The sequence below is a fragment of the Gymnoscopelus microlampas genome, assembly GCF_963454915.1.
Source record: "Gymnoscopelus microlampas genome assembly, chromosome: 21".
Classification (NCBI taxonomy): domain Eukaryota; kingdom Metazoa; phylum Chordata; class Actinopteri; order Myctophiformes; family Myctophidae; genus Gymnoscopelus; species Gymnoscopelus microlampas.
In genome coordinates this window covers 17,889,824-17,907,586 of record NC_139958.1, presented here as the reverse complement: position 1 = coordinate 17,907,586, position 17,763 = coordinate 17,889,824, and the positions used below count along the sequence as shown (strand labels likewise).

The 17,763-nt window shown below is 40.0% G+C and overlaps 1 protein-coding gene across 4 annotated transcripts in view; it reads left to right on the top strand.

Annotated features, from left to right (window-relative positions):
- The first annotated feature begins 1,948 nt into the window (after positions 1-1,948).
- Positions 1,949-17,763, top strand: part of nup214 (nucleoporin 214) — a 49,012-nt gene continuing 33,197 nt past the window's right edge. For all 4 annotated transcript variants that reach the window (XM_084046156.1, XM_084046155.1, XM_084046154.1 and 1 more), the window contains exons 1-21: positions 1,949-2,115; positions 3,421-3,616; positions 4,329-4,480; positions 4,923-5,121; positions 5,917-5,987; positions 6,092-6,155; positions 8,183-8,286; positions 8,384-8,493; positions 9,031-9,097; positions 9,468-9,594; positions 10,412-10,570; positions 12,422-12,791; positions 13,203-13,339; positions 13,862-13,947; positions 14,553-14,636; positions 14,858-15,007; positions 15,206-15,364; positions 15,740-15,843; positions 16,284-16,478; positions 16,843-16,931; positions 17,043-17,126. In XM_084046156.1, the coding sequence (XP_083902282.1) occupies positions 2,074-2,115; positions 3,421-3,616; positions 4,329-4,480; positions 4,923-5,121; positions 5,917-5,987; positions 6,092-6,155; positions 8,183-8,286; positions 8,384-8,493; positions 9,031-9,097; positions 9,468-9,594; positions 10,412-10,570; positions 12,422-12,791; positions 13,203-13,339; positions 13,862-13,947; positions 14,553-14,636; positions 14,858-15,007; positions 15,206-15,364; positions 15,740-15,843; positions 16,284-16,478; positions 16,843-16,931; positions 17,043-17,126 (2,749 nt within the window). In that variant the 5' untranslated portion in view covers positions 1,949-2,073. The remainder of the gene's footprint in view (positions 2,116-3,420; positions 3,617-4,328; positions 4,481-4,922; positions 5,122-5,916; positions 5,988-6,091; positions 6,156-8,182; positions 8,287-8,383; positions 8,494-9,030; positions 9,098-9,467; positions 9,595-10,411; positions 10,571-12,421; positions 12,792-13,202; positions 13,340-13,861; positions 13,948-14,552; positions 14,637-14,857; positions 15,008-15,205; positions 15,365-15,739; positions 15,844-16,283; positions 16,479-16,842; positions 16,932-17,042; positions 17,127-17,763) is intronic.

Sequence of the window (17,763 nt, the reverse complement as noted above, 5' to 3'; positions counted from 1 at the left end):
GCCAAACTCACCTTTTTAACTTAGTTTTAACAACAAACACTCGGTTGTGTCTTGTGTTTGTTGGAATACCAGTCATTTCGCCCATTCCGCAGTTCGCCCAAAAAGTCGGACATTTCGCCCAGACATTTCGCCCATAGATAGTGAAGCTAGCTGGCCGTTTGTGTGCGAGAATGAGAGAGGGTTTTAGGGTTAGATAAAAGCTCTCTCTCTCTCTCTCTCTCTCTCTCTCTCTCTCTGTGTGTGTGTGTGCGTGTGTGTGTGTGTGTGTGTGCGTGCGTGCGTGCGCGTGTGTTGTGTGTGTGGGGCGGCTGCTCCATTGGCGCGCTCTGCCCCTTTGATCTCGCCGCAAAGCAGGTGGCACGGTGACGTCATAAAGAGCGGGCATGAAATAGCCGACCTACAAGCTCACAATGCGTCGCACCGCGACGCATTGTGAGCTTGTAGGTCTGCTATTTTCAATTGGCCGCAATGTACAAAGGGTTGAAAGTGGTTAATGTATGTTTTGTAATAATAATCCAAATCTACAAAGTAACTAGTAACTAAAGTTATCAAATACTTGTAGTGGAGTAAAAGTACAATATTTGTCTCTGAGCCAGGTGTAGTGGTGTAGAAGTAAAAGTACTGAAAATTGGAAACACTCCAGTAAAGTAAAAAATAAAACCTCAAAATTGTACTTAAAGTACAGTACTTGAGTACATGTACTCGGTTATTTTACAGTACTGACTATAGGCCTCAATAAAATAAAACACATATATTCACACTTCACATCAAACAATGCTTCATACTGAACAGTTGTTGCTTTTTACCAAGTAACATAAACGTGAAAATTACATGCTACGTCATCAATTCCTTTAATGTATAAGCACTTATTAGCTAAACTAACAACAAACACCTGTAGAAAACCCACCTTTTTGGAGACAATTCTCTTGTTTTTGTAGCTTGCTTCACCTTCCTAATAAACACTGTGATAACACTCATATATAATATTACAGTATGAGTTGTTTAGTTCAATATAATAGTCTTTTTACAAACTTTAACAAACAATTCGTCCTGTGGCTCTGCCGCCGCTAGCGCTGCTCTCCCCGCTGGCTGCTGGTCGCTCGTGCGAAGTGCGTGGAAGAGAGTGACGTCACCCTTTCATCTTACCGAAAAGCGCGGCCCGGTGTGGGCGTTTCTACCCGGGGTCTCAGTAGCAGGGGGCGGGGGGCTTTAAAATAAATTTAAAAAAACGTGTATATTTTATTTTACCTTACTTATATAGCATATTTTTTGCTCCGGCAAAAACATTTAGTGTTCAGTCAAAAAAGCAGTGGTGGAAAAAGTACTCACATTTTCTACTTAAATAAAAGTACCAATACTGCACTATAAAAATACTCTGTTACAAGTAAAAGTCCAGAATTAAAAATTTACTTCAGTAAAAGTACAAAAGTATTGGCATCAAAATGTACTTAAAGTACCAAAAGTAAAAGTACTAAATATTTGAAAATAGGTATAAAATAGGGCTAAAGTGGTTAATGTATGTTTCATTATATCATAGTTTATATCTGAAAAGTAACTAGTAACTAGAGTTTTCAAATAAATGTAGTGGAGTAAAAGTACAATATTTGTATCCGAGATGTAGTGGAGTAGAAGTAAAAGTACTGGTTTCTAAAATATTCCTATTTTTTTTAAATGTTTTCCAAGATTTTTTTGGAAATTGGCTTGTTTTCATAAACCTGGTTGCTTGTTTCTCTCACAAAACATGGCAACGCACGATGGTCACACCCAGAGTGTAGAAAAGAGAGTAATGACACGCTATGATCTCGCTGCAAAGCGGCCTCCTATGGGCTATAGTTCCAAACATTGGAACTATCTGGCGTCATTGAGATAGACAGATCACTTCCGCATTCCATTTTTAATGCATCCATTGCTCTGGTGTTGACCTTCCGTCCTTCAGCTAACTGCGTCACAGTACAGTGTCATAAGCGCGCGCGGCGTGTCGTACTTAGTTTGTTTGTTTCTTTCATTTTGCTGCTGCTCAAACAAACACCGTTTAAACAACCAGGTGGGAGACAAACAACACACGTTTTAAAGATGAGCGACTCTCCGGACTCTCCTCCCGAGAGGGAAATGAAGGCAAGTTTCATTATACATTTTAATACATATCTGCCCGGGTATGTTAGCATGTGTGAGCTTATAGCCCCGCCTGGAACCTCTCATATTGGAGCTAGCCATACGTCATGGATGAACTTCAACCTGGTGTTTGCGCTTTCTCTATTTACAGCCCCTACGTCTACATAAACGTTCATATTTCAAATATACAGTGCTTACCCCATGGCCACGGATGTTACAATTATGTTCGGGCAGTCGGAAGTACCTGTATCTTCCTTATTGTTCAATAAAAAGCATTTTAATCCGATCAGTGGCCATTTTCTCCGAATTTCCTCCATATGCTTTCAATTACGCGACCCTATCGGTTGGGAGGTGTATTGCACTCTGATACACTATGAGCAAGTGGCCACCGATCGAATCAAAATGTGTTTTATTGAACAATACGGAAGAAACGGGTACTTAGACCGCCCGTTTCAACTTGTTACATCGGTGACCGTGGGGTCAGCCCTTTATATTTGAAATCTGAACGTTAATGTAGATGTACGGGTTGTAAATGGAGACATTTCCAAAACCAGGAACAAGTTACGCCATGACTGTCATGATATGACAGACATGTTTCAGGGCTAACAGTCTAGCCTTATTGCACCGTTTTGCTTGTCAGTTAGCTAGCTAAGCTAGTTGGTTTTATTACATAGCCTTCTCAGTCGTTGTGGTAACTTTAGCATACATATGAAGTCAAAGAAGTAACATTTATTTTTTGTCGTATTTGGTCAGGCAAATGTTCATCTCGCAACGTTCTCTACGAATGTTGATACCAGAAGCAACTAACTGTTGAATGCGAAAGGACTTGAAATCAACAATATAATTAAATGTGCAGTTTATTTTTTATGTAATGTAACTTAAGTTAAGCAGATGGATAAAGTTACATGGGCACATTACATGTTAAAGTATGCTATTGCATGCATCCTATGACATCCTGTGTAAAGTGGCCTTTATAGGCTATATCATTGTAACATCATGTTTGTCCTAGTGATGACAACATGCCACATTACTCTTAGATTTTTTTCACTGTCCAAAGATTTGTCTCCAATCCATGAAGCCTGTCACTGACTGGTTGCACCATAATGACCGTCCTTTAGTTTAGATCCATTCCTGCCATTTCCCAGTGCCTTTTCATAGTCTGCGCACAACCCCAAAGCATTGTCATCTCATGCTCCAGATAGACAAAATCTTCTTGTTCAATAATGTTTCAGATTAGTCTAGATTATAATGAAAGGTACTGTATCTATGGGCCACTGGCTAATGCTGTCATTTAATTTCCCTTTTCAGGATTTCCAGTTTCGGCAGATGAAGAAATTCAGAGTTTTTGACAAGCCTGCAGACTTGCCGAAATACAGATCCAGCTTGCTGGCCCTCTCAAACAAATTTGGACTAACATTTGTTGGTCTAAACAAAACGCTGAAGGTCTACTGGACTTTAGACATTCTTACCGTGGACATACTTGAGGGCAACCCCAACTTCATAAGTACGCTCCCCCAAAAGCCATTCTTGGCCTTTCACTTCTTAGTAAAATCTTTTCACAATGTCGTCATTCAATTAACTACTACTTAACCAATTATGCACTTATGCACCACTTATTATACTTGATGCTATTCGAAAATAGCCAATTTACAAGCTCACAATGCTTCATGTTGCGGCGCGTGTTTAGCTTGTAAATCTGCTTTTTTTTTTTCTGCTATTTTTATTTGAAATACTGTACATTGTAAAAAATTGAAAATGTTTGCCTAGGAAATGCCTAAAATTGGGACACCAAAGTAGGCCTGTCACAATTACTACATAATCGCCTAATCGCAATTATTTTAGATAATCACAATCATTTTCCATAATTGTGTCCATGTTGAAGCATTATCATTCTGTATACTTCAAAACATTTTTTTTAAAATGGGGAAATAGCAGATCTACAAGCTCACAACTCATCGCATCACGTTTAGAGCTTGTAGATAGGCTATTTCTACTATTCATGTTTTTTTTAAGTATAAAGTTATTAAATATGTCAGTGATTATTTTGTAAGTTTAGGTAATTTATCATATCTGCCCTGTGCAACTTCAGAGCCTAAAAAGCCAAACATAAATGTATTTCATAATGTACTCTAGTCATAATCACCAAAGTGAAAAACAAAAAAAAGATGACTCCTTTTCTGTTTATTTTTGTTGCTCTGTCCTGTTTGTGTCTCCAGTGGAAGGTCAGAAGGGGCTAGTTGAACTTGACGTGGACATGTCCATTCATCATGTGGCGCTCAGCAGTGATGAGTTCACCCTCTCAGTGTGTGGAATGACTGAGGAGGGGCTGTCCATGAGCTTCTATGACACCCGCGCCTTCATGAACAAGGTGACTTGTTTTTGGTGATCACTTTAAAGAGATAGTTCACCGCCAAAATGATTTTTTTCCTATCGATTACCCACACCATGGAGCCTTGAATTCATGGAGATTTTTCGTTTTTTGTTGCATTCCCTAGCCAATAACTTGATGACGCAGTGGATACACTGCTGGTCATCAAATTATTGGCTTAGGTATGCGACAAAAACCTCTCCACGAATTCAAGGCTTCATGGGGTGGGTAATTGATAGAAAATACGTATTTTTTGGGGTGAACTATCCCTTTAAGCCTGATGTGCTTGTATATCTGCTATTTTTGAGAACCACTAAGAGTTTTCTGGAAGAACAAATGTTTTTATCTCCATCTCTCACTCTTGTATGACACAGATGCTTTCCCGATTTTAATGGGATAAGGCAGCTGATCAGTTTCTTTTTTCCCTTCCCTGCCAATATAGGCCAACGAAAATAAGTTACCTTTTGCACGTATGCGGCCAGAAGTAGACGCCCACGTCTGTGTGCAGGACCTGAAGTGGAACCCCGTCCAGCCGTCCGTGTTGGCTCTCTGTCTGTCTGATGGTAGCATGTCGATTTTAGACGTCACAGACAATATCTCGCAGGCCGCCTCTCTACCTGCCGCAAATGGAATTACAAGTGGTGAGTCAGCCATGAGACTGTGTATTAGAGACTGATATGCCACATTTTGGTCTGACCCGATTTTGTTTGAAAAATAAAAGTGCTGATTAAAATGCCCCATTAGACCCTATTCAGATTTTTTGAAAAATAGCTGATCTACAAGCTCACAACGCGCCATCGACTATTTTGAAAATGTTTAGAACAGGGGTCTTCACCCCTAGGGGGTCCTCAGAGTTACTACAGGGGGTCCGCCAAATCTTTATGTGATATGATTTTTCTTTTTACCATGACCACTCGAAACCTAGCATCCCTTTTCTGAGGAGAACTAGCCAAAAATAGCCGATCTACAAGCGCACAACGCCTCGTGCTGCGAGGCGTTGTGCGCTTGTAGATCAGCTATTTTTGGCAAAGAGGTATAGGTGTAGAGGGAAAAAAGAGCAGATCAAGTAAACAAAAAAAAAGTATAATCTTAAACACAATTTTATACAATATAGAGGGGGTCCCTGCTTCATCTCTCTCTCAGCTAGGGGGTCCTTGGCCTGAAAACGTTGAAGACCCCTGGTTTAGAAGGTTAAAAATGGAAATCGGCGATTGCCATAAATGCATACCGATGTAAAAAAAAAAAAAGGCAAATAATGGCCGATATGTTGGTCGATTTATGCACTTTTTTATAAGCTCGAGCATTTCTTTGACAAGTCTTTGTATATAGAATACACATTTTGATAATTACGCAAACCTTTTGAGAAAATGAACGCAGGGCTGCTTATGATACAGTATATAATATGCAGATCTTGTGAATTCATTTTCTTTTTACAGTTTGTTGGAGTCCCAAAGGAAAACAAGTGGCAGCTGGGAAAATGAATGCCACAGTCATCCAGTACTCACCAGTAAGATGATCAACAATGGAAAATATAATAGTAATTTCGAATTGTTGACTACAGTATGTATGTAGACTTATTTAATAATTTGATGTTTTTCATCTGATCAATAGACACTGGAAGAAAAGAAAGTAATTCCCTGTCCAAACTTCTACAACTCTGACAACCCTGTCAAAGGTAAGATGGTCACTGGTGTATTTAGAACAATTATGACTATCACTGCAATAATGATTTTTTGCGAACTCATCGATCATTTTGTCCTCTTCATTGGGTATTGATTGATTTGTCTTAATTGATCATGAAATGAAATCATATGTCGCATACATAGATATGTTCTCGCTTAGCAATGCTTGGAAGTGTGAGGGCTTAAGGGTGATTTCCACTTAAGACCTATAAGCTCGCGTTTTGATCTTGTAGATCGAATAGGTTTGGTGCGTAAAGTACTGTTTCTATGTGTACCTGCATAAGGTCCCTGTCTGTATGCACATAGTCTTGCGCAGCCAGACAACTATTCCACAATCTCCGAATGCTATATAGAGTCTGGAACTACACCTGCCGAAATCCGAGAAAGGAAGCTGTCACCTGTTCGTCAATTACTATATCTTAAATATAGGCTATATAGCCAGCTATATAGGCTTCGATTATTTAGATTTATATTCGGACAGATGCACATTAGCAGCTGCAGTAAACTACTGTGAGGTGACTGTTTTAATTTCTCCTTGTACATCTATAGTATGTTAAATTATATGGATGATAATATGGGGAATCCGTTGCTGTTTGTCTTTGCCTGAAACCATCAGGTGGGCATTTTCACAGTAGCCATGCATTGGCAGTACGCCACTCTGGTTCAAAATCAGCGCATTCAGCAATGGCTGATGGAAACGTCAATCCGGTGTAGTAATGTTGTTATAGCATTCTCATATATCACTGTAGTCTATAATGGACTATGGTGACATAATATATACACGCTGCCTCCTAGACTGTGTTTACCATGCATTCTTGCACTTTGTTACTAAACAAAGCAAGCCACTTACACACCACTTTCTCTTATATCAAAGTGTAAGATGTGTAGTGCATAGGGATTTACCTATGTATAAAGCCATCCCAGGGAAGCTTCCCCCTCTAGCTTTGTAGGTTACACAGCTTTTCCTCCTAGTAGCTACTGAATCCATTTACCTCTCAAAATGCCCAGAGTACTTCCTAAACTTCATCTAGGAAGTACCACCTTCTGCTATTTTGCACCGTTAGCATGGGAAGGGCTATAAGACCCATTTAGATGCACTGGTCTCACTTAGTGAATTAAAATCTCTGATAAAGAACTCTGCGGGAAGAGTGTCAGTGGTTTCTGGAGACTGGGTCTGCATGTTATGTAACCGACTGTATTTGTTTTATGCAACTATTCAAAAAAATTATAATCTATTGTCTTGGCCAATTCTCCCTTGTAAAAGAGATCCGGCATTTCAATGGGACTTCCTTGTTAAATAAGGGAATATTTGAAATAAATACAGTGTAAATCCCAACATAGGCAATAATACCAGAGTTTCTTTTTGCCTTATCTGCATGCGCTACACTGTAAACAGCCAGCAGTGTGCCGGTTTCCCATTTCCTCATTCTGCTTTTCCAACAAACTCAACACTGAAACATATATATCTCCAATATCCCACAGACAGCAATGTGCAGCCACTTCATATTTTACTGGTCAAGTTTTTCAAATAAAATGCCCCATCAAGTAACAGAAAAAACACTCTGGAATGCACTCATTTGTGCTGATTTTGCAATTGGTTTTCCCTGATGGTGTCAGTAAAAGATTTAATTAGTTCCCCTTTCCTATACCACCATACATTTTATATTTAGCTAAGATTAGAGCTTCTGTTACACACACTCATTTTAGAATGATTAGTAAATTCAGCTTACTAATTGCATAGACGGAGAAGTTAAGTTGAGCAGGAAAGTTCCTCATTATGTCGTTTTTGTAACGAACAAAACACAATTAAAAATGTGGTTCCTTATTTATTCATTTGTTAATAAAAAGGGGAGTCAGTCAGCGGTGTCCAGGCTCAGACTGAATTATACTGTATAGGCTGGCTCCAAGGCCATCATGTCGGAGGGTTTGAAGACATTTTTTTTCACTTGCAGATCACCCTCTGCATGACACTACACTTGTTGTTGACTCTCTTTCTCGATGTGATTTTCTCTTGGACTAGTTTTGGACGTGTTGTGGCTGAGAACGTACGTGTTTGCTGTGGCTTATGCTGCTGCTGATGGCTCCCCCGAGACGCCGCCTGAGCTGGTGGTGATCAGCCTTCCTGTAAGTACATCCTTCATCACTATTTTGCCTGTTGGCCACAACCTGTAAATATCCCCAATACTGGATTTGTAATTAACCATCAGTGATTTCTTTGTAGCAAAAAAAGGACGAGCGGAAGACTGAGCGGTACCTGAATTTCAACGACTTGGTGTATGGCACTTGTACCGAGAGACAGCACCACTATTTTCTCAACCAGATAGAGGATTGGTGAGGAAGAACCACAATAAATAAACTAAACTGCATGCACAGACAGCGGATGCATGCTTCCTTTCTGACAGATTATTATCAGAAGTTACATTTAGTCACTGTCGGGTGGAAACCTCAAACCTTGTATCTCTTTAGTTTGTTTTTAATAAATCAACGCTATTTTCTCTCTTAACCACCTCAGCCCTAGTTTACCTTTCTTTTTTCCAAGAAATGACAAAAATAGCCTATGTGCAAGCTCATATGTTGTGAGCTTGTAGATCTGCTAGTTGTTGTTTTTTTAATTCAAAAAAATGTTGACTATACTATATATATGGCCAAAATAGGGACGGTGGGTTGAAAGTGGTCAACCACTGAATGCTATTAAAGCTTGTGACAAAATGTCATATCTAAGATCCATTGGAACAGGCTTTTTTCGCCCATTAAAAATGTACTGTTTGGACATACTGTTACAAGGTTTACATCTAACAGTGACTATTGCTAGAATCTATTGGTAGAAACTGGTTTTGGACCCTATTATTCTTTTTTTTCTTCATCCAGGGATGTGGTTTTTGCTGCCTCAGCAGCTTCCATGGAGGTTAGCATCATTGCTGGGCAGGAGGACAAGGTAATGTAAATACTATAAATACATCCTTAAAGGAATAGTTCACCCCCCAAAAAATACTTATTTTCTTTCAATTACACACCCCATAAAACCTTGAATTTCTGGAGATTTCTTTGTTTTAAGCCAATAATTTGATGACCGGGTCACCTGCCAGTAGGAGACTCTTTGATGACTCTTTGAGACTCCGCTATTCATCAAATTATTGTTTTAGGAATGTGACAAAAACAAAAGAATCTCCATGAATTCAATGCTTCATGGGTTGTGTAATTGATAGAAAATAAGTATTTTTTTGGGTGAACACTTAAGGCCTTGGAGTAAATCTCACATATTTCTGACTGTAGGAATGACTGTATATAACTGTGTCCTCTTTAAGACCAACTGGGAGCTATGGATTCTGGAGGATGCCGCCAGGGCAGAGCTGCCCGTGTCCGAGAACAATGACGACACCCTTCCACTGGGGGTAGCGATAGACTACACCAGTGAGCTCCCCATCATGATCAGTACGTACTGTCTTGACACTCTAGTCTATAATGCAGTGGTTGTCAAACTTGTTCATGTCGAGGACCCCCAAATTGATATGTATTTGGCCACGTACCCCATCTGAAAAAGGTGTTGTGCTAGGGACCTCTAAAAGAGAAGATTTATGTTTAAAAAAAAACATTGCTGCATTCCTTCGTGGCGAATGGCGAATTCAAAAACATGTGTTTTATAAACTCCAACACAACTCTCAGTATAATCCAAGTGTCATCACATATATCTAGTTGTGTGCTCGGTACTTCCGAAGCACCACATTTTGGCTCAAATTCTGCTATTCAAAATACTTGTAAACAGTCTCATGCACGAATGAGGAGCACGCCTGGGGGTGTGTGTGGGGTTAACAGACATGCAAAAGTGTCACTTTTCAGCTACAGTCACCTTTTTGAACCCAAATAGGGCAATTGTGTGACACCTGACCCGAAAGAAAACAACATGTTGTCACCTTTTTCACCTCGGGGCTGTTTGCATGCCTGGGTTAAACACGTGCTGAGTTCACACGCTCGCCCACTCGCCCAGGTACTCTGCTCATGTGGGTTCTGTAGCAGTTCTGACTTGTTAACATGATGAAAAGCAAGATGTTCTGGGATCTCTCTCTCTCTCACAAACACACACACACACACACACACACACACACACACACACACACACACACACACACACACACACACACACACACACACACACACACACACACACACACACACACACACACACACACACTGCTGACGTTGCCCATGTGTTTCAGGGGTAATCATATCCTACTGTATCTCTCTCCTTCAGGTGAGGAGAAGTCATTGCCCCCAGCCCCTGTCATGCTGGTGCTGTCTACAGACGGAGTGCTTTGCCCTTTCACCTTGGTCAACTTCAAGCCTGCGGTGAAGCAAATGGTGTCTGCCCCTGTCACCATGCCCTTAGACGGAGAGAGAATTTCCCGAGAAGGTTTGAAGATCTGCCATAACCCTTAGTCACCTCTCAGTCATGTCGGTGTCGCGCACCGAAAATAGCCGATCTACCAGCTCACAATGCACGCACGTGTTGTGAGCTTGTAGATCGGATATTTTCGGGACACCAACGTGCAACCACGTATAAATCAGGCATTCCGTTAACATTATGGTGTGTATATATACATGTCACATACTAAACATTTTAAAACGGACACAAAGAGGGGTCCCTAGCTTCTTAGTCAGAATCTTGGTGTTCTGCTATGCACACCAGTAGGCCTGTCACAATTTTTACATAATCGTGATTATCATCGCAATTATTTGAGATAATCGCTATTATTTCTGCATAATCGTTTCCATGTTGGAAGATTTTCACACTTTTTCAAATATTAAATAAAGCAGAAATAGCGTCACTTATAGCTTATAGCATATATATTTTTTAAATATGTCAATTTCTTTGTATTTTTCAGTTATTTGTCATAACTGCCCTGTGCAATTTTTTTTATTACGAAGCCTAAAAGGCTTCATATGTTCCAATGTTCAATGCCAAACATTTAAATCGTTAATCGCAATTATTACCCACCTGCTCTGCTGTGCTACGTAACCTTATGTACAGGTTTATGTGTAGGGCATACATGGGCAACTGGCGGCCCAGGGGCCGCATGCAGCCCCCACCTTCACTTGAAGCGGCCCGCAGGTTAATATCGGAATACTGATATATTGTTGATTTCAGCTGTTACAATTCCAAACATGCAAACATGACCCGCTTTCATTACTTCAGTCTATATTAGTAGCTTAATGACTAGTATTAAAATTGTATTGTCTTTTTTTTTATGTCCAATATATTTGTATTTTTAGGTTCATAAAGTTAACATAAGTATAACTAAATGCTTTTGAAATTAAATAAAAAAAATACTTTTCAGGATTTCAATTAGAAAATAGCAAAACATTATTCAGTTTGAAATTGCAAAATTTGCACATCCACAAGCTCAAAACACGCCGCACTGCAACACGTTTTGAGCTTGTAGATCGGCTATTTTTGCTACTTTTGTGTGACATAGAATGACGAAGTTGGGCATTAATTACGAAAACAGTCAAAATACGGAGGTAAGAGGTGTCTGCCTTCTGGAGTGAGTGTGGAAATATAGTGGCCCTCAACATCATCAAAGTTGCCAGTCAGTAAATGACATCATAGCTGTCATAACGGACCCTACACGCAGTTCTCCTCTAGACTGTGGAACCATTGGTGCTCATGTTTGTATGTCAGAAACTGAACAATGTGGGCTATTTGCATTTTATTTTGCTGTATAATTGTGATATGGATCTCCCTGGGTCTGAAATAAAGATTGAATTGAATTTAACCTGTTAAAGCCACATTGTCATATTTGTGATAGTCACACTTCCTGAAAATAATTCAATTCAATCTTTATTCCAGACACACAGGGGGTCCATAGAGTACATACAAATATCACACAACAAATAAATAAGACCACATTTAAAAAAATAAAAAATAAAAATCATAAATAGAGGCTGACAATCCAGTGTTTACGCAGCCTGGACGAGTACCGGAGACAGCTCTTCCCAGGATTGACTATATCATCAATAATACTGTTCTGGGACTCATCCAGGCGAGACATGAATCCATACATGGAGTGCCTTATAATATGCATTGGTTCAATCAATTAATACATTGTTGTCAAGATGTAAAGCAATACTTTAATCCACAGTGTTGTCAGGCTAGTCCCACTGCATATTCACTAGTGTAAAACTTGCAAATATGAAGTGTTTTGAATTTGGGACAATATGCACCCCCGGATAGATTAAAAGTGATTTTTTCATGTCTTTGCAGTCCCTAAGCCTCCAGCACCAGCCAAACCGAGTCTCTTGGCTGCCCTGGGAAGTTCATCTGCCACCCCGTCTTCATTCAGTTTCGTCTCCGCGGACGTCCCGCCTTCATCAACATCAACGCCGTGGTTCTCCACCCCGTCTAGCCAAGGCACCGACAACCTGACCTTCTCCCTGCCGTCTTCCACGGCTTTTGCTGCAGCGAGCTCTGCCTTTTGCTTCACCCCGCCCCCTGCCAAACCTCCGGCTGAAGCGTCCGCCGACGTACCGCCTGCTCCGCTGGCGCGCTCCACCCCCCCAGTCACTGCACGGAGTGGCACTCCTGAATCTGCTGCCGCTGCTCCTCCTGCTATGAAGTTGAACTTTCTTGACAAGTAAGCACGGTCTTTCTTGGCTATGGAAGAAAAAAACATATCTAATGGCTACAGCTAACTAATAATTTAATAATAAAAAAAGAAGTCATACCCTGTTTTCCACCTAAATAGATCACATATTATTATTAATAGATTATTATTGTTTAAGGTCAAGGTGGTAAACCCTGCATAAAATTAGGCATATGACATTTAAAGTGTACCTTTCTTACAGGTACAGAATTCAATAGACACGTACAGTAGTTTTGGATACTTAAAGGGATAGTTTACCCCCAAAATTACTTTTTTCTATCGATTTAGTCTCCATAGGGTGACTAATCAGTAGAAAAAAAGTAATTATTTGGGTCAACTATCCCTTTAACTGACAAAAAAGTTGGTCTTTTATAATCGTTGGTCTTTTATAACCTTTTTTAGGTTTTCAGCAGGGGACATTTCAGCACCAGCCTCCGAAGCATTTTCTATAAAACCCCCCATGCCTAAGCTGGCCTTCTCTGAGCCCAGCAGTCTGACAGCTCCTGCTCCCTCCATTACCAAGCACCCTGCCATGACGGGTAAAACAGTCCTACCTTGATATTCAAGTTTTACAATTGTACAGTTCCAAACAAAAGTCTGGGCATGCCTTTATGAAATTGCTTTTTTTTTTCTGATTCTACATGAAAAGACAATATTGTAGCTTCTGCGGGGCACAAACGTGATCATTTCTTGTACATAGTTATATACAGTATGTTATGCACATATAAATATACTGGAAGGGTGCCCAAATTGTTAGCATATATGCCACATTTACATTGTTTTCAATCGATTAATTTTGGAAATCATTGTTAATGTTTATTCCCGAAATCCTGCAGAGGAGGTGCTAAATTTACCATTGTACGACAAAGTATAAAACACTGCTTACTGTAAGTGGTTGGCAAACTGTTTTTTTTGCTTCATAGCTAATAATAATTATATACGATAGTTGTAGCCCTATTAGAATAACAGTATGTGGTTCTTTTCAGCCCAAGGAACATAAATGAAATTGCAATTACATTTTAATGGTTTTGTTTGACGTTCTCTTGTGGGTTCCATATCAGAGCCAGTGCGTCCACTCCCATCCAGCGCACATGCCATAGCGGTCCAGAAACCCTCCCCAGCACCTCAGTCCACCGCCACTCCTCAGGTACTGTGCATTTCATTTGAGGAATGCAGGTTCCCTTATCACCTGAACTAAGAGGCCATTCACACAAAGCATGATAACGACGACGGTAGCTATAAATATGTCAAATAAAATCGTTCTCATTCTAATGGATGGCAGCGTCCACACCACAACTATAGTCGTGGACAATAATCATTTGGATCACTCTCTGAATGATTTTATGAACGATAATTACATTGACAGCTATTCAAAATCTGTCTGACATCTGGGATGCACTCTGTCTCACTCACTATGCTCAGAATGTTTTGCAGCTGGACTGCCTGTTTGTGCCACTGTTTACAGAACGTTTTGTTCATCAGTATGGACGCTCGTACAGTCATCGTTATAGTTATATAGTCATCGTGCTCAGTTTGAATGCCGCATAAAACAAACATTGTGACACACATCCGTATACATAGAAAATGATCAAAATGTACTCATTTTAAATGAGAGTGATGTGACAGTTGTATAAAATAGGTTTTTGATAAATGTGATATTTTAAAAGAATCGCTGTGTTGCTAAATGTACTGGTACTATCGCCCATTCCTAATGAAGAGCATGTTTTACTGTGTCCATATGAACCTATGCAGGCAGCCCTTAGTGTGAAGGCCCTGGAGAGACAGCTGCAGCAGAAAAAAGACTCGGATCCCATTTTGGTGGCCACACTGGAGGAGGTGAGTGATGACATTTAATTCAGATGATCTATGTCAGAGTATTTGTAGAAAATCCATCTCCAAGATCACTTGCTTTAGTGTGATGCTTAAATGCAGGTCCTTAAATATGAATTTAAGACTATTTAAAGCGTTTTATTTTAAGTGTCATGCTGAACCAGTGGTGACATGTTTGACCACAGTTGTATAAATCAATTGACCAGGCAGACATTGTTGTTGTTTAGATTGCACACTTCCAGAGGGAGTTGGACGACCTAAAGACACGCAGCGCCAAGGCTGACTTTAAGGTGGGCACCACCGAGGAGATGAGGGAGCTGAGGAAGGAATCGGAGGACCTTCACGTCTTCACGCTGGAGATTAAGGAGACCACAGAGGTAACACAGTGACGCAATTGGGGGGGAAAAGTTATTTATCTACTGTGCTAAGCAGGGCAAGAAGTCTGTTTGCTTTCCATGCACTTATAATACTGCATAGTTTATTTATTCTGCTCATACCTGGACTTTCTATTTTGCTTTAGAATCCTTGTATGAAAATTCTTGATTCTGAATAATCCTTGCCTTTTTTCTCCTCAGTCTCTCCATGGGGACATTGGCACACTGAAGACCACCCTACTGGAGGGCTTTGCCGGGGCAGAGGATGCCAAGTCCCAAAATGAGCTTGGCAGAGATAGAAGCTACCTGCAGCTCCTGTACAAGAAACCTCTTGATCCTCGCAGTGAAGAGCAGCTCAAGGTTTGATACACAGAGCAAGAAAAATAATCAAGATTAGAACAGAGCATACAAAGTAAAGGTGGAGAGATGCATTATTAATATGGTAGAGGAAGGAAATTAGTTTGAAGTGAAATGCATGATTTCGACAGCTTATTCTGGAAAATGATTAGCATCAAAACTATTGATATGTTTGATGCCTCATTCATACAGGTTGATGCCTTTTATTTGCAGTACGGAAGCCCAGAAAATTTGTCCTTGTTCCTAATAAAAATTACTTCACTTTATTGTTGTGTAAAATTAACGTTCTGCTCGAATGCACTCATATTTTTGGTGAGTTAATAACACTCATCAACCAGTGTTTAACCTTCATAGCAATGTTGTCCGTGTTTAAATTAGGAAATCCGCAGGCTGTACCAGTATGTGATCACATCTGTGGAGGATGTCAATGATGTTCTAGATGTGGAATGGGAGAAACACCTGGAGAAAAAGAAAAAGCAAAAGTAAGGGTTGTCAAAGGGCTTCAATGCATATTTGATATTTAATGACATGACAAATAGGGTTGGGTATCGAAATTCGGTTCCAAGTAGGAAGCGAATAAGAAATGGCGGGTTAATAACCGTTTAAACAAAGGCTTCATGATGACAAGTTGACGGTCTGTAATTCCACCTGGTAAAAATTGAGAAGAAGAAACGGTCATCTTCCACCGGAATTTTGAAAAATTCAGAGAGTTGAATCAAAAATATCTTGCTGAAGCAGCAGTAGCAGTTATTTACATGACTGCACAGACGAGATGGAACAATGACCTATTCTGTGTCAGAGCTTCAGAATTGCAGACGCGATGCAGATACAGTATACTGTAGTTGATGCTATATATAAAACTATGTAATGTTGACACAGATTTATTTGAACTTGTGAAATCCTGTTTCAATCCATCCCCAAGACACATGGTGGTCCCAGGCCGTGAGGCTCTGTTCACCACCCTGGCCAACAACAACTACATCATCAACCAGCAGAAGAGCAGACTGGATCAGCTGATCAAGGAGCTCACCTCTCTGCGCCTCTACAACAAGACCTCCGCTTGGACCACCGACGTTCCTGCAGTGCCAAGACCCACGACAGCAGAGCCACCTGCTGGGTGTGTGATGACATGACAACATACAGTACATGAGACTAGCTCATTGGTGTTAAATATATGCATACATGTCATATTTATTAGTGGATGGAATTGGGAAATATCATTTTGGCTTTGTTTTACATGGCATTCTTTTTTTCAAAAAGTACTGTAAATAGATTTGATCCAAACTGGCTGTTTTTATTTCACACCACAAGGTATAATACTTCCTCTATGAACACAATTGCCACCTTTGTCCTTAGAGTAAATAGAGTAAGTTAAAACGTTACCGTATACAGTATTTACTGTATGGGTTACAAAATTGCAGTCTCTTACAATTAGCCATATGAAAATAAAGTAAATAAGGAGGTGTCTTTTTGTCTTACAGATTGGACAATGAGCTAGAGAGTTTGAGGGATGCCCTACTGAAAGCCAAACTCGAAGTGTCCCCTCCAAAAACCGCAACCAAATCCCCAGGTAGGGCAGTTTTATTCTTAATTATGTTATGATGCTGTTAATGACTTATTTCTATTCATATTATTGTTCATATTCACTGCTACAAACAGTATGTGCCTGTCTCTCTTACAGTTAAGATAACTCCGGCGAAACAGTCCCAGCTGCGTAACCTACTCTCCAAGGGAAAGATGCCTCCGGTTCACTCCACTGCTCCAGGTACAGCGATCGAATTCCAATTAGTCATCATGTTAATAATGATCATTTTGAAGTTTAACCCATTGAGACCGGGAACACATCTGTGTCATTTTAGAGATTTAGCTGTAACCATTCTTTTATACTTTGGTCTATTCAAAAATGGCTTATAGATCTGCAAAAAAAAAAAAGAATCGTGAACATATAAATCTTTGAATACATATATTTTTGGAAACAGCATTATTATTAGTTTTTAGTACAAGGCCCAGGGGCAAGCATACTGCACTTACAAATCTTTTCATATCGTATCACAAAAATACAAACAAAATGTACATACTGTATACTACATACCCCTATCCCACCCTCCCTCCACCCTCAATCCCCAGGACAGTTGTAGGCACAATCGTAAGAGAAAATTATAAATAAAAGGAAAAACAAAAGGCACGAAAATTAATCAGAGCAGATCTACCTCTGTAGTTACAACCTCTGTAGTTTTCTGCTGTTGGAAGAAGAAAGCTAACGATACACTTTTGTTACAGGACTGATTGGGACAAAACATCCTAAATTAAACGTATTATGATGGCATTGAGATACGGTTTTACGTGATGCAGCACTATTGTTCACTCCTTTTGGGCAGTGCCCTGGCTGCCATTGTGTGTGT